Source organism: Ricinus communis, chromosome 6, assembly GCF_019578655.1.
Source record: "Ricinus communis isolate WT05 ecotype wild-type chromosome 6, ASM1957865v1, whole genome shotgun sequence".
Taxonomy (NCBI): Eukaryota; Viridiplantae; Streptophyta; class Magnoliopsida; order Malpighiales; family Euphorbiaceae; genus Ricinus; species Ricinus communis.
Genome location: NC_063261.1, coordinates 17,262,201 through 17,279,590, shown reverse-complemented (window position 1 = coordinate 17,279,590; position 17,390 = coordinate 17,262,201). Strand labels below are relative to the sequence as shown.

At 29.6% G+C, this 17,390-nt stretch overlaps 2 protein-coding genes and 1 pseudogene across 4 annotated transcripts; all 3 read left to right on the top strand.

The window, feature by feature from the left end:
* The first annotated feature begins 1,502 nt into the window (after positions 1-1,502).
* LOC8276889 (metacaspase-1) lies at positions 1,503-5,034 on the top strand. Its single transcript, XM_015723393.3, has 5 exons — positions 1,503-2,281; positions 2,354-2,684; positions 3,281-3,392; positions 3,583-3,768; positions 4,430-5,034. Exons 1-5 carry the CDS (start codon positions 1,777-1,779, stop codon positions 4,487-4,489), a joined length of 1,194 nt encoding a protein of 397 aa, XP_015578879.2. The 5' UTR covers positions 1,503-1,776; the 3' UTR covers positions 4,490-5,034.
* Positions 5,035-6,315: 1,281 nt separating this feature from the next.
* On the top strand, positions 6,316-9,359 carry LOC8276891 (annotated as a pseudogene).
* Positions 9,360-10,615: 1,256 nt separating this feature from the next.
* LOC8276892 (metacaspase-1) lies at positions 10,616-13,587 on the top strand. Of its 3 annotated transcripts, none has more exons than XR_007216490.1 (5): positions 10,616-11,442; positions 11,591-11,921; positions 12,206-12,317; positions 12,474-12,654; positions 13,245-13,587. XR_007216490.1 is itself a non-coding variant. In XM_025158567.2 (5 exons), exons 1-5 carry the CDS (start codon positions 11,118-11,120, stop codon positions 13,302-13,304), a joined length of 1,014 nt encoding a protein of 337 aa, XP_025014335.2. In that variant the 5' UTR covers positions 10,814-11,117; the 3' UTR covers positions 13,305-13,587. The 3 variants fall into 3 exon arrangements, 2 of the variants coding, with proteins under 2 accessions (XP_025014335.2, XP_048232069.1); XM_025158567.2 differs by having other exon boundaries at positions 10,814-11,442; positions 11,594-11,921; positions 12,466-12,654; XM_048376112.1 differs by having other exon boundaries at positions 10,820-11,442; positions 12,466-12,654.
* The last annotated feature ends 3,803 nt before the right edge of the window (positions 13,588-17,390 follow it).

The window sequence follows — 17,390 nt, the reverse complement described above, 5'->3', positions numbered from 1 at the left end:
TCGTGTGTCTGTGTATATATAGGGTCAGAAATTAAAGTGGTTGTAATAGGAAAAGAATATGTTGAAAAGCCATAATCGCAAAATCTTGATGTGCTATAAACGAATGTCTCTTTGCAAAGGTATTCAAAGTTATCCCTTGATTAATACTTTGTTACAGAAAGTACATTTCATTTTTGTTTCTTTTTGCCTTTGGCCAGCAAATAAAAAGAGTTGGGAATCTGGTTCTCCCCATAGCTACAAAGCCTAATGACAGAATAAACTATATAGTGATGATTCATATATAGCAAAAGGGAAGTAAAATGAACAGAAAGATTAATCAGAAGATTAAGAGCCATATGTTTTTTGTTGGGTGATGAAACTTTAAATGGAGATGGCATTTTATTGAATTATTTGGAAGATCCAAAGATACATTACCTGCAATCCTCTGTTGGCAGGTAATCATGAAACTCTATATAAAACAAAGTAGACAATAATTAAAAAATCAATTTGACTTACAACAATCGTTACTCGACTTGATTTATATTTGAGTGGAGTTGGGTACTATAGTTCCATTTGGCCAATCATTTGAATTTTTGTTGCTTTAGCTTTAGGAAGAATATTCGAAATATCTTTTTTTTTTTTTTTTTTTTTACTTTTTTGTGTTAAATTATTAAATATACATTGATTACTTTTTTTTATTTTTTTCAAGTGTTTTTAGATAAAATAATGAAAAAACAACTTAACACAACTGAAAACAATTGAAAATAACCACGCCGTAAATTCTTAAGAAGTTAAAAAATAATGTCTTTCTAAATTAACAATAAAAATAATATTTTTAATTAATTTTAAAATTCTTTTGAAAAGTTTTTTAGTTTTGCTCTTTTATATTCTTTTAATTGATTATGGTCCATAAAGAAATATTTAATATATGAGATTGGTAATTCTAATAAAGATAGATTGAATGCGCTTTAAAGTATATATCATTCTAAGCCGTAAAAAATTTAAAAAGAGAAATGCATACAACTTTTAAAATTAATTTAAATTAGATTCGTTATAGCTTGAAGGAGAAAAAAGTAACTAAATTCAAAAAAATAATATAATAAAGTTAGATATTTGAATAAATTATTAAATTAATTATTTTTATTTTTTTAATACTATCAAATTAATAAATTCTTTGATTTTTAAAGTGATTAATTTCTTGCTTTGAGTTATTATGAACCATTAGCAGTACTCTACAGGGACAATTCTTGCCATGCTAAACTAACTAGAACATTCTTTTGAAAGGAAATAAATAAATGAGAAGGTCCTAGGCAATTAGAAATTTCCTATTCTTGATCCAATTTTCAAATTTCACTATTCCATCTGTTTTAATCACTTATATAAGCAAATATTATTGGTTTGAAAAGAACGTTAAGTGTGCGCTTGTTTAAGTGTCACAAAACCTGATAATCTCTTTTCTCCCCTTTTCTTTCCTGGTGAAAAAGATAAATTATATACGTACAACATTGGAAATGTGCAAATATTATGCTTGTTCGGAAAGCTTACTTTTTATAAAGTGGGCATAAATCTGAGAGTATTTACATTACATACCTGTAACCAGGATTACTTCATTGATAGCGTATTTCTACAGAATTGATTGTTGACTTTAATTAAACAACACTAAATAGGAAAGCAAAGAGAAGAAAAGGGGGGAAAAAGGAGTTGCTATATTCCTGTTAAAGTAGAATTATGATGCACCTATCACTATTCATTTTGATCTTCTATTAATTAGCTATTTTCCCAAATGAATTCGTTCATATGTTCAGCAATTGCTTACTGCTTATCTTGGCCCGGATTTTTTTTGTTACTCATTATATGGATCGGATTAAACTGATCAAGGATGCTAAAGGATACTATTGTAGCACATGCCGACAACGATTCCCAATGAAAGTAAATGTCTCAGAAACTCAATGTCCAGCTTGCCAAAGAGTTGGTAATAGTCCAGCTCGAACCATCCAACGATCTTACAGTCCTAAAGAAAAATGCATAGTTTCTCAAGTTGTGGAAAAGATAAAGAAATTTTTTTCAGGAGATCCTCAAGAAAGAAGTGATAACGATAAACCCAAGTCAATGAATTGTAATCCGTCTCCTTTGATGCCTAGAATGCGGTCGATAACATCCAGGAAACGGGCACTGCTTATCGGAATTACTTATACAAAGTGGAAGCACAAGCTTAAGGGTACTGTCAATGATGTCAAGAATATGAGAAAACTGTTGATAGAAACGTATGGTTTTCAGAAAGAAAACATTCTTGTGCTTACAGGTACATCTCCTTCTTTCTTCTTCTGATTATGTTATTTTTTTAATTCTTATATTCTTGAGTGAATTATTGCAGAAGAGGAGACAGGACCAGAGTTTGCTCCTACAAAAAAAAACATACAGAAATCATTAAACTGGCTTGTGGAGGGCTGCCAGGCAGGTGACTCCTTGGTATTCTACTTCTCCGGTCATGGACTACGACAACCGGATTTCAATGACGATGAACTTGATGGATATGATGAAACTATTTGTCCAGCTGATTTCTTAGAAGAAGGGATGATTCTCGACAATGATATCAATTCTACCATTGTTTGGCCTCTTCCTAAAGGTGTCACCCTCCATTCTATTGTTGATGCTTGTCATAGTGGAACCATCCTTGATCTTGTGCATATCTACGACAGGGAAAAGTAAGTGTCACCTCTATTTTGCTCGTCTTATAATTAATGAATTTACATCCAATATCTGAATAAATGATAGTTCAAAACTTTTAACACCTTACCATTAAAGCTTAATAACATACTAAATGATAAATAATTATTAGGTGAACTTGGTTCATAACGCAGTAAAATATGCCATATGACATATAATTATAGTAGTTAGTCTATAGTTTTACGTGGTAAATCAGATTTATCTAATTTTTCCACAAAAAAGGTTAACATAAAGTGAAAGCAAAATTCTGTACATTTAAGAAACTCTAATGTGTTGATTATTGTGAAATTAAAAGGAAAAGAAAAGTGTTCCAAGCACATACAAGGCTTATACACAGTGGATAAAAATTTCTAATATGATTTTAATGTTTTTCGATTAAAGCCTGAACTGCAAAATCAGGAGGTAACCTTGCATCTTTCTGAACCCAACCCGCTTAATATGATATTAATCTTGGCCAAAATCCTGAAGGTTTCAGTTCACAGCTAGTCAAAAGAAGTTGAACCAAGGAAAATATTGGCTATAAAATCATGACACTGCAGTGGACTGAAAATGGAAAATTTATTGCTTGGAACAGGAAGAAATGGCGAGACAATAGCCCTCCAAACGGGACAAGGAAACATACCGATGGTGGATTGGCAATTTCTATCAGTGCTTGTGAAGATAATCAAATGGCTGCAGATACCACAGTAAGAAATTCACTATTAGACTCATATTCTATCCCTGTGCACTGCCACTATTATTATTAAATAAATTTTGTATTGAAGTCTTTCTTTAAAGAATGTTCATTGTGCAACTTAAAGTCTATAATTAGTATGCTTAATGATGTAATTAAAAATTTTATCCAATGCTTAATTAGTCCCTTGATTATGGCTTCAGGCTTTCAGTGAAAAGGGAATGAACGGTGCTCTGACCTATATTCTGATAGAAATTGTAAAAAGACATCCTGGACCAACATATGGTGACTTAATTGATCTGATACATGAAACCATTGACGCAGTAAATAGAAGTGGATGTGTTCCTGTAAGAATTATAAGATCAATGCTAAACAACAAGTTAATACAGGTTAGTTATTTTTCTAACATAAAGCCTCTTAATCTTATAGATTCTTATTCGGGCATTTTTGTTTTTATTTTTATTTTATCAAGGGGCATGTTTAATTCATAATAATAATTTATGATTTTCAAATAAGAAGCTTTGTTTGTTTTGAGAAAAATACTTTTCACCTTTTTTTTTTGCGGTGAACGGAAAAAAATTTCTAGATAAAAAGAAAGATAAGTTATTTTTTAGATTTTTATATACTTATAAAATAAAATAAAAACAACTTATATAAAAATCAATTAATATACGTCAATTAATATGTCAACTATCGACATTTGTATCGCATCTCTAACTACAACTGATAACTGGCGGCGGTCGCCGGTGATTGGATGATTATTTTAAAAAAAAAATTCAACTTTGCTATCTTATTGTGATTTTTTAAATATTATAATATTAAAACATAAAATTTTAATGATTTCTCGATGTTTTATAGTCCATTTTATAGAAAAGGAAGTACCATTTTTCAGTACCCGTCAATATACGATCAAACAATAACGAAGATATTATTTTCCTGAAAAATATTTTCCATGAAATATATCTTTCAGAAACAAGTAACTTTCTGCGAAACAAATATAGCCTAATCTTTGATATAGTTCCTGATGTTTTGCTATTTGATGTGGTGCAGACACCTCTCCTTTCAGCTTCAGAACCATTTGATGTGAAGAAGAAACATTTTATTTTATAATCATAAATCTCAAATCAACACTCACAGAATAACAAGACAAAGACAATCAAATGATGGATCCTTTTTGTATCTCTATCAATTCTTAGTGATCCTGACCCAACGATAGTTTTTCAGACCCAAGTAAGTCTTTCTGCAAGGGTTAAAGATAATGATGCAGTATTCTCCAGTGCAGAATATTTTAGGCATTCCGGGTTTAGAATCAGTAGAAAGGAAGAAGAGGAGGATACACATATATTAATTTCTGAGAGAGAGAGTTGCTTTCAGGAGACCAATATTTAATAAGTCTTTTCTTTCCGTCCTGCAGTTGTACTGTTGCTGAGTTACATAAGTAGAATGGCAGTGGCAGAGAAGATTTGGATATAATGAATCAAAATTTTCACATTGATTTTCTATTTGGTTATCAATTTTTTCTTAATGTCATATATTATTGTCCTCAAACTTATCATATTTGGCTGATTAATAGTCCTTCTTTTGTTCCTTTTCTTCTGATTCATTTCTTTACCCCGACACCTAATAGAGAAAGAAGGAAGAAGAATCAATTGTAACCCAAAAGAAAAGAGAATCGGATGCACTTTCCTTTTTGTTTTTTTGTGTCTTTGGTAACACATGCTTTACTTTTCTCTTTGTTTACTTCTTCCCTTTTATATATAGAGTCACATATCATTTTCCCATCCAATTATAGTAGATTATCCACTTCTTACAATATTATTAGACTTTAGAAGATAAAGGTACACTTCTTTGGCAATGGACATTGGTAATTTTCAATTTTCAATGGGATTTCTGTGGTTGTATTCTCTAATTCTATCATCTCTGTCTTTTTTTCTTTTCCTTTTAAAGTTTTACTTTGCACTAATTCGAATAAGTAAGAATAAAAATATTGATCAATTAGACGCAGTTTAAAGTTCAATCTCTAATTGCAATCTTTTTATTTGATGATGGATAGTAATTAAAAGAAAGAAAAAAAGAACTACTTTTAACTTGTTATAAATAATTGCTCTGAAATTAATATTTTAACTTTTAGAATTCTGAGTCACTAAATCATTCTCAGGAATGCTACCAAAACTTATCAGTATACTAACTTAAGACGAATAAAAAGAAAATAAAAATTAATTTGGAACACTAAAAAATCTTAGCAGTAATACCCTCTACTTGGCTCCATTTAGTTTCTGTGTGGGATTAGAAGAGAATAATGTAAACTTTTTCTCTTTTCCAGAGGATCCTTTCCTTCCTATTTCTGCTACTATAACAACACATTAATCATGAAGAATTGTATAAAGCCACACAGAAAAAGCATATAAAAGATGGGTACAATCTGTTTCTCTATAAAAAATCTTGGAGGAAATTATGATGGGTAAGTTAATTGCTCTCTCTACCTATTTCTATTCTTTGCAATTTTCATATTACAATCTTATTCATTTCCTGCAATAGTAAAGATTATCTTTATTATAATTATTTTCTTACTACAGTGAAAATCACTAGTCAATATATATTTAATATTTGAATATTGTGATTGGAGATTCAGTGTTATAATACTGAGATTTGAATCCCTAAACTCTTATATTTTATTTTTTGTTAATTAAAACTGTATTGTTATGACAATATATATTAATGAAATTCACACTTTTACACATATTTTAGAAAACACATGGAATTGCCTCTGCATTAATTTTGGATTATTCTCTTAATATATTATATATTGGTGCCGTCAATTATGGAAATTATCTTGAAGGACCTCGAAGGACTGCCAACATCGACAGCCCTAAACCGATCAAGGTAAACATAAATCTTTAATGACAACTAATATTTATCTATTGAATTGGCCTCTGGTCTTCCACTTTGTCCATGTATCTTCTTACTTGTTCAAGACATAATCTTCTTGAATTCCTTGTATAATTATTAGCAATGAAGTGAATCATTTAATTGCTTTATGAGTTGTATATTTTTCAATTTGATTTATTCTATATTCTCACTTAAATTAGGCCATTTCACTAAAATATCGGATACATGATTGGAAAAGTTGGGGTTAGAATTAAATAAATCAGATTTAAACCATAAATGTACTCCATCAGTAAAAACAAAAAAAATTAAATAAAATGGTTCTAATTTAGAGATAATGTCATAAATGTTCTAATTTATGATTTAAATTATTAATATTATTATTTAACTATGTATAATAATGAATCCTATTATTAAGTTCACTTACATTGCATGTGAATAAAAATCTTATATAAACATTATGTTGATTTATTATTATTTTAAATGAATTATAATATTGATACATTAACTAATATGTTACTTATTTAATTAAATAATACGATACATAATAGAAATATTAATTAATATAATAATTAATAAATTAACAATAGTTTCTGATCTCATACAACATATCAACTATTGACTGTTATTATAAAATTAATATAAAAATAATAGGAATTTAATTCTAAAAATTACTACTTATTCTACAAATAATAGTTAAGCATAAAGAAAAAGAAAAAGAAATTAAAAATAGGCTCGTCACCATAGGATCTTCAATTGATGTCTCTCATTGCATGCTTATTTCTTCAGGACCACTGATGGGGCATCGGATGGAGAATCTTCTCATTGTTTTTGGATCACTGCCAAACGATCAGGATATGTATGGTTTATTGGTCTCATTTCAGACCTTTCTTCCTCTTTCCTTTTTTTTTTTTTTTTTTTATATAATTCGGTGAGATTTAAATTTTAGCACCCACTTTTCAAAATGGTTTCTATCTTGCTATCAGACTAAAATATCATATGGTTTAATAAAAAATTTAATTTTTATATATTTATTAATTTTTTTATCTAATTGCATTCGATATAATAAATTGTATTAGAGTAAATTATATTGACGGTCATCAAATTTTGTAACTTTTAATAAAAATATATTTAACTTTTAATTTATAACTAAATGGTTACTGAATTTTAATTTTAATAATACTGATGAGATTTTTTGGCGAGTATAATATAGAGATTACTAAACTTTTTACTTTATAAAATAGAAAAGTATAAAATTTTGATTTTGAAAAATACATGTGCAGTAATTTTTTATAATAAATAAAAAATTTGGTATTTTTTTTTATGATGAATTGTAAAATTTGGTAATCATATGTATATTTTAAAACTCTTTCGTGTGAAAAATTTGCCAGTGTTATTAAATTAAAAGTTTGTTACTCATCTTTTAAGTTTAAGATTTTAAATTTGAAGAGGGATCAGGTTCAATCTTTTGAACTTGGTTTGTTAATTGTTTCTCTGCATGGATTAGCAAATGTAAGTGCTGTTTCCTTGTTACTAACGAAGGGTTTTACCGGTTTTATCAGCAAACTAATAAAAGAGTTTCTAAACCCAAACCAAAAGATGAAGAACCAAAGCAGCCGGCGGGGAAGAAACCCGAAGCATCATCACCTTCAGGGACCAAAGAAAGTGACCAAGTTTCACTTGACATTGACAAGTTAGAGGAGTATATGAATTAAGAGTTGAAAGTCTTGCAGCCTTTATCTGATAACTGCTGTATCTATAGAGTCCCTCCACAATTACGCGAGCTTAATGAAATGGCTTACACGCCGAGAGTAGTGTCCATTGGCCCTTTCACCATGGCAAGGAAGAATTGAAAGCCATGGAAGATCATAAAAGAAGGTACTTGCAAAGTTTTTGTAAAAGGAGAGAGGTAGGCATAAGGGAACTTATCAAGTGCACTGGGAAATATGAGGCAAGATTGCGGGAAAGTTATGCAGAGACAATCGGGCTAGATGTAGAGGAGTTTGCGAAAATGATGCTGGTAGATGCAGTGTTCGTAATTCAGTACCTAATAAAGAGATATGATCCAGAATTGGAGAAAAAGAATGATCGTATATTCGGTAAACAACGTCTGACAAACATTATAAGGTATGATTTACTATTGATTGAAAATCAGATTCCTTTCTTTTTTCTCGAGGAAGTCTTCAAGTTAGGGAAACCTGAGCAAGAACTTTCCATGAATGAACTGGTTCGTCGCTTTCTGGAAGAAGCAATTCGTTGGGATTATTTGGTGGAAGATGACAGCATGGAGAATGGCAGTCAAGAACCAATACGACATCTAGTTCACTTCCTAAAAATTGGTCTACTACCCCCAAAATCAGGCACAAATGAAAATGCAACCACCAAAACAAAAGTCACAGATGAAGATCAAGCAGCTGCACCCTCTATATCGGCGCTGAATCGAGCAGGAGCTAAGTTTCAAGTAAGTTCAAGCAAGTCCTTGCTTGACATAGAATTCAATGAAGGGATATTGAAAATTCCGAAATGGAAAATCAATGACCATACAGAAATTTTATTTAGAAATATCCAAGCATTTGAGCAGTGCCACAATGCGGATCATTCTTTGAGTGATTATATTGCCATTATGGATTTTCTGATCAACCTTCCAGAGGATGTGGAGATCCTGATTAAAAATGATATCTTAAAAAGTTGGTTACGGGATAACCAAGCTGTGGCAACCTTAGTTAATAACCTTGGCAAGCAAAAATCTTATACATCCAGATGCTTGCTACTCTAGGCTTATTGAAGATCTTAACCGATACTACAAAAATTCTTGGAACAATTGGAAGGCTACCTTGAAGCAAAGATATTTTAACAATCCCTGGAGTATCATCTCTGTGATCGCAGCTGCTTTTCTCCTCCTGCTTGCCATCATACAGACTGTGTTTAGTATCCTTTCAGTAGTTTAGTATGTGCTCTACATATGTTTTGGTACTTAACTGGTTTGCTATGTAATAAGATCATCTATTTCTTTTTGTTCTTTCGTATGATGTTCTTCTCTATTTCTGGTACTTGTATTTTGCAATAAAAGAACCTCTTTAACTTTTACAATATCGGTTTAAATAAAGTTTTGCTGTTCTTACGAGCTCAATGTTTCTTTTTCACTTACAACTGAAAGTTACAGACCACTTTTTTTTGGCTGTATTTGGGTAATTCTATTAGCTTGGTTAGTTCTTTTGGATAGTAATTTTTTCTCACTTATTTTAATAAGATTAATACCTGCAAAAATAATTTTTTTATCTAAATTTAGTATATACAACACAACTAATAAGAGAGTGACACATATGTATGAGTACTATACACTTTGTCCATATTCCATTGTTTAAAAATAATGAATATGTGTCAATTATCTATTAGTTTGGTGTATAGGTGAAGACATACACCAAATCTGAATAAGAATTTTCTTCATAGCAAATTCGATGCACTCAACGAGTGAACAAATTTAATATAAAATTATTTATATCGTTGAGTGCACAAATTTAATATAAAATTATTTATATTTTGAATTATTACACTTATCATTATTCTTTTTTTTTAAATAATGTACTTACAAATCAAGTCGGTTATATTAAATTTCGATGAATGTAATAAAAAATAAAAATAAAAGGTAGGAGCCACCAAGCCAATGGAGCCAAAATGCAGTAAACTGTAAAACAAGGAATAAAAGAAAAGAATGCAAAGAATAAAGAGAAGTGGATCTGGTTCTCCTTTCTTTTATAAGGCGGCAGAATAAAGAAATGAATCAGAAGACAAGGGGACATAAAATGCTATCAAGAAGACCAAAAAATCTATGAATGATTCGATGATAAGAATTGGATACTTTTTGCAAAATATATACATCTTACAGGGCAATCCATATATGTCATGTAACTTAAAAATCCAGGAAAGAACATGCATATGTCTGTGGCCCTTAATTTGCATTTCTTATAGGAAAATATTGGATTCTTTGATTCTATTACCTTGATCAACTACTTGAAAATCTGATAAGAGTTAGATGACCAATTCTTGGTCCCAAAATACAAAAATTCTCTTTGGCTAATATAAAAAATTTCCAAAGATCAAGTCCAATCAATTTAGCCAAAAATAAGTATCGTGAGATTAAAAGAAAAAAAACAAAGTAATTCTTTGATGGTTATTGCACTTGAGTTCTGGAAAGAGAGAAGGCATAATAGAGTTTTTAAATAAAAAATAATAATTTAGTCATTATATTTAAATTAATAGAGTTGTTCATAATAAATTCTAATTTCTGATATGAACTCCAGCCATTGGGAGTTCCAAAAGCTATTAGAAACTACTAAAAAAGAATTACATAATACATTGACATAGCTATTTAGAACTGAACAGCTACCAGCTCCTCTCTAATCGCTATGTTGAACACCCTCTTAATTGTTGTTAATGTTAGTCTATGAACAGCAATTCAAATTTCAGTATTACATTTTTTTCAGGAACAACATGTTGCAAATGTTATTTTTGCTATCATATATTTACAGCAGCAGTTTTTGTACTTCTAGCACAAAAAGAAATAATTGATTGCTGATTCTAATATTTCTTGTAGTATACCTAATTAAAACTATGTGATACTCTGCTTTTACATTCTTCTAGCATGGCTGTATGCTCACCAATAATTTATCATCAAGATAAGATTTAATGAGCCTCTTTTTATGATCAGCGAAAAGAAAAAGGTATATTTATAACAGAAGTTATTCTCAAGTGGAAATTTAGAATATAAATGACTCAGTGAAGCTTATAGTTAATTCCATCAGAGAAACTTCTTGTATATTTCGTCATTCCATATAGCCTTCTAGTTCAGGTGATGATGCGTGCTAAGCTTGATAAAGAACTTGAAAAGAGTAACACTCGTGGGAGAGGTGATGTTCTCCGGAAAGTTGGCTGGGGTTTGAAGTTTATCGGGCCGGAGAAGAAATCTCTGAATACAAAACCATCACCTCTGGCTGCTTCTAAGTCCAAGTTAAGGCCTTCGTCGGAGGCAAGGCCGAGGAAGCGTGCGCTGCTTATTGGAGTCAGCTACAAGAAGCAGAAACATGAGCTTAAGGGAACTATTAATGATGTAAAGAAAATGAAGAATTGGTTGATTCATAACTTTGATTTCAAGCAAGAAAACATTCTCATTCTCACAGGTAAGTTTTCTGCAAGCCTTGCGAATGTAGTTTGCCTTGATAAATTGAAAAAAAAAAAAAAAAAAGAATTCAATTTCTTGTTAAACCTGTGAATTGCATAAGATGTGGATAATTTATGTTGTAATTTTATGAACAAAACTGTGAGAAGAAGATGAACCCGAACCCGAACTAATTCCAACGAAGAAGAACATTCAGAATTGCATGAAATGGTTCATGGAGAGCTGCCAGGCTCATGACTCCTTGGTGTTCTACTTCTCCGGGCACGGCTTGCGGCAGCCGGATTTCGACGGCGATGAGCTTGATGGGTTCGATGAAACAATTTGCCCGGTTGATTTTATGGAAGCTGGCATGATATTCGACAATGAAATTTTTCTTACTATTGTTCAGCCACTTCCTAAGGATGCCAAACTCCATGCAATTGTTGATGCTTGTCATAGCGGAAGTATACTTGATCTATCATTTGTGTATAACAGAGAAAGGTGAGCAGTAATAAACTTAACAGATTAATTTCATATCAATACTAGTGATTCGTTCTTATTTATTTAAGTTAGAGAATAAGTTCAACTCAAGAAATATTTATTTAATTTCAATTTTGTAAGCAAAAATAATGTGTGGTTGGATCTAAAGATGTAATCAATCATATATATACATTTAGTATAATAGTCTAATAACTGAGTGTCTGTCTCCTGTATATGCGCTAAATTTGAGAAAAGGAAGAATACGGCCAAGATGATAAGTTATTTCTTACTTTGGTTTGGCTTAGGAAGATTTGGGAATATAACGTCCCTCCATCTGTTCCTATTAAACAAACAAATGGTGGATTGGCTATTACGATCAGTGCTTGTCGAGATGATCAAGTAGCTGCAGATACTGATGTAAGTGACTCAATATACCAGAAAGAAAGTCTAGTAGTCCTTTTTTTCTTGTAAATATTCCGTACTCACGTAGAATCATTGAACCGATTTAAGGTTCTGTTTTCATGTTTTGAGGAATAAAGTGAGTAAGAAGATTGATGAATTGCAGGCTTTCAGTGCAGACTCAACAATGAGTGGCGCTCTGACGTATACTTTAACAAGTATTATGAAGGATAGGCAAGAAATAACATATGGTGACCTACTTGACACCATCTACAGAAGCATTGAGGCGGCGGACCAACAAGGATGCCTTGCCTACAGGGTCTTAAAAAGAATGCTCAATGCCAGATTATTACAGGTTAGTAACTCTATAAGAAGACTTCAAATTAGTTTTCACACTCAAATAGCATTGGCTGGTAGGAATTGTCAGTAACTGAACTCCGGCCTTTTCTTGCAAAAGCAATGGCGGATGCACCTTATAGATAGTGGGAATATTGCACCTCATTTTTCTGAAGAAGATTTAAAAAGAAAACTATTCACCTATTTTATATGAAAAATATTTCTCACAAGTTTGGTGTACGTTCCCGTCTATATACTAAAACCGAAAGATAATTAACACTTTATTAGTTCTAAATAATAAAATATACGTCAATCATCTACTATCAAAGTGTAAAATACTCGTACATACGTGTCACTTTTCTATTAATTTTGATGTATTCCAATTCTAATAAGAATCTTCATTTACATATACCGAAATCCACTTCTAATTTACTTTAGACTTCATTTTTCTACAAGGTACATATGGATCCCATATTGAAAATTTTCTAAATTCACAGCTTACCACAAATCTTTGACATGTTAAATACATTATCAAAAGTTTAATTTTTTTAATTATTTGTTTATATATTTATTTATTTATTTATTTATTTATGTTATAATTGTTCACAGAAACCTCAACTTTTATCTTCCGAACCGTTTGACGTTTATCAGACATATTTTGTTTTGTAACGAGTTCATGCAAAGGAATTATTTGGGGAAACGAAGATATCGGAATTACATCATCAGCATAGAGAAAAAAAAAAAAAAAGGTGATCATCTCTAACAGATCAGTCTACAATAATTTCTCGAAGCACTGCGTTGCATAGTTAAATGTAATGTAACATATATGCTGAAGATTATACAAAGATAATTATTTTCTAAGTGTACCCAAGGAACAAATAAATAGATCAGATTGTGTCCTATTGGTAATAATTAATAAGTAAATTAATAAAATAATTTTTATATTTTTATATGATATTATGAATTTAAATTGACTAATTAAAATAGAATTAAATAAATGAGAGAATATTAGAGTTTAACTAATAGATTTAGATTTAGTCTAATTAATACTAAAATGATTAAAACTAATCACTTAATTAATATTTATAATTTTTTATTTTTTAGTGACGTAAAATCCGTAACATATGAGAGACTTAATTTGATTCTCATATTTGTAGCATTGAGCAGTATTGTGTTCTCAATTGATTTGTTTCTCTTTGGCATGGAGGAGTTCTTTCCATATGGCTGTAAATCACATGTTTAATTCGTGGATCCGACTAAAGTCCACATTTTGGAGTTTTGACAGGCAAATGTATAAATTAAATATGAATAAAAGAAATTATAGAAAGTTTCTGGAAACGAATTAAAATATATTTAAAAAGAGTAAAAGGATAAAAATTTGAAATATTTAAAAATATTATTAAGAAATTATTTTATTAAAAAAAAAGAAGTTTGAAGGCGGTTGATTTAGTGGTTATTGGTGTTGGTGGATGACCCTAATCATTCAATTTACAAAAGCTGTAATCTATTAGCTCTTCTTTATGGGTCATATTAACTTCCTGCTATTAAATTAAATCCCTCTTTAGATGAACAAGAAATATAATAAAATTATCTTTAAATACCTCTCTATTTTCCATTAAACCAATATTATCATCTTTCTTCTTTTCTTTTTTCTCTTTACTCTCTGACCCCATGCCATGACCCAACTTGAGAGTTGGGCAGCCGCTAGAAGCACAGGAAAGTTTGAGGATTCTGGAACCTCTAGCAAATCTAAATTCATTGTTTCTATTCTATTTAGGCCCATATTAACATAATAGATAATTGTGAAGCCGTCTTTGAATTTCTTAAATTTTGAAATCTAAGTGTTTAGATTTTTAAGTATCTCGTTAGACTTGCAAAATCAGAAATATAACAATTAATTATTTAAAATTTTAAAAATCACAATTGCATTTATAAAACTAAAAATTGTTTATATTTAAATATATATGCAACCCGTCATTATATAAAAAAAAACTTGTGGACAAATGGAATTTCGACCGAGGTCAACATAAAATAAAGGGGATTACTGTTGTTGCCAACTTCTTAGATTGCAAGGGGAGAAAGAACATTCTCATGGTTTGGAGTTTAGGTTTGGCCCGACTGAAAAGGAGGGGATAGCAAAGCTTTGCCAAGATTACTTGTTAACTCTCAGCCACTTGTTATAAGGAAGTGCAACTTGATTGTCAGGGTGGAATCAACAAGAAGGATAAAAGAAGGTAGATTATTCAAATTCTATTGTCTCCATTGGTAAGTGATATGAATTTGAAATTACCGATCCGTATACCAATCTGTATAGCGAACTGTCCTTGAGAATGTACCTGTAAAACAGCAAGTTAGAATTCTCCAGGTGTGATACCTAAAGACCACTCCGTCAAGTTAGTATTTAATGAAGGTAAAGGCTATAAATATTTAGAGGATAGTAATTAGCAATGTCTTTATCTGCTGAATCGTTACCCATGTTTATAATCAAAGGAATGGAGTAGTTTACTCACAATACATCTCCTTCTATGTAGGAGATAAAGCTTATAAATAAGCAAAATTTAGGGACAAATTCATCTTTTAAATACTAAAATTATAAATAAATAAATAAAAATATGGAAATAAATACTATAAAATTCATAAACAAAAGCGTAGAAAATCTAAGATTATCAGAATTATTGTCTTTAATATCAATAGAATCGTAGCAATTTAAAATTTACAAGAAGAAAATAAATGATAGTCAAACACTACCAATAGCTTGTTTCAGAAATAGCAATAAAAAAGATTGCTGGCTATGATCATCAATCTCTGGTAGTACCATCACTACTAAAGATTAAAGATTCAAAAAGTACCACCATGTTAGATTTCGTAGCTAAATTCAGCTCATTTAGTTCAACAAGTAACTATGTTTACAACTCGAAAAAAATAAAATAAGAAAATCGAAGCAACTTTTAAATTAAAAAAGAAGTTAGATAATTGAAAACCAAAAAAAGAAAATCTTCAAATTATCTTCTTTCTCTTTATAATAGCAATTATTTTATTGTAAAACGGGTGTTACAAGTATTTTTTTTTTTCTCTTTCTAATACCAGTATTTTATTTCAGACCTCTAATTATAAATTTTAAAAGTTTAAATATTTAGTTATTAAATTTTAATAAGTTTGAAAAACCATTTTTATAAATATCTCTAAATAATAGGATCCACTTCATTTATTAAACTATTTTATATAATATTACTAACTTCTAATTTCTGTTTTCATTATATTTAGTCCATTAAATTCTTAAACACGTTTCTATATTTTCTCTTTTATATTTTTGAAACAATCATGTCCAACAATTCAATCAAATAGATGCAATATTAAGAATGGCATATCCTTCGACATTCAAATAAAAAGGGAATAATTAAAACTCTAATTAGCTCAAGATTTAGAGGGAAATTGTTGTTTTGATCATATTTTTATTATTTGGGCAGATTGAGCAACCCAAGCTCTACGTAGAAAAACAATTCCAGGGCCTGCTCAATTTTTGTTCTCTTCGGGATCAAGCCCAGATTACTATGGAGGCTTGGCATTTGTAACTTGTAAGACCAGGTAGGGGGGCCTTATACCGTGGTCCCGGACCATATTATATTAGGTTCTAAACTAGGTATAAAAGATCCATCAGAACGCACGTCAAATTTATAACATATGCACTAGAATTTTGATATACACTTTTTTTAAGGAATTTATATTTATTAAATATATATTAATTAAGTATATTTTGATTGTTGATTCTTTAAATGTTTGTTTGCGAATTTTATTTTATTGAAAAAATATTTGTATTAGATATAAATATTTATAATATAACTTTAGTTTAATTTTCTTTTTTACTACCTGTAACAACAATTAATATTATATTAATATTATATAGATTTAATTGTCAAAAAAGACTATATTTTATACTTATTATCAAATCTAGTGTATACTGATTAAGTTTTCTATTTTAATATTAAATTTTAATATTGATTTCAATTTTAACCTTTAGTGAAATTATCAATAAAATTTGTTGACGAGCCGTGAACTCCAACAACAACATTAAAAAGTAGAATTGAGTCAACAACCTTACTATTAAAATATTATCATTTAAGCACATAAGATTAATGAAACTCCAAATTTTAAAAAATAATAATAATTTATGTACTTAAATGATAATATTTTAGTAATGGGATGAATCAACAATTCTAATGTTGACTCATTTTTTTTTATTGTTGTTGAAGTTCACGCCTAGCTAGCATATTTGGCAGATAATTTTATTAAATGCTAAAATTGAAATCAATATTAAAAAAAGTGTTGAAATTGAAAATTTAAAAACTACGTGATAAATTAATAATAAATGCAAAGTTCAGGATTTTTTTAGCAATTTAATCTATATATTGAATCAATTAATAAATATGGTGTTTATCAATATGAATAATTTTTAACAAACTAATAGTATTATACCTATGAACAATAAATACTTATATCAATCATAAAAATATTTTAATGTACATCACGAAAATAATAAATCTGTCTTTTATAAACTAATAATATATACACAATGATGGTGTTCATCAACGATGAATAATTTGTAACAAACTAATAGTATTAATACCTATGAGCAATAAATATTTATATCAATCACAAAAATACTTTAATATACGTCACAAAAACAGTAAATTTAACTTGTATAAAGAATTAACATCATTTTCATCTGAAATAATATTTCATAAAAGTAAAAATATT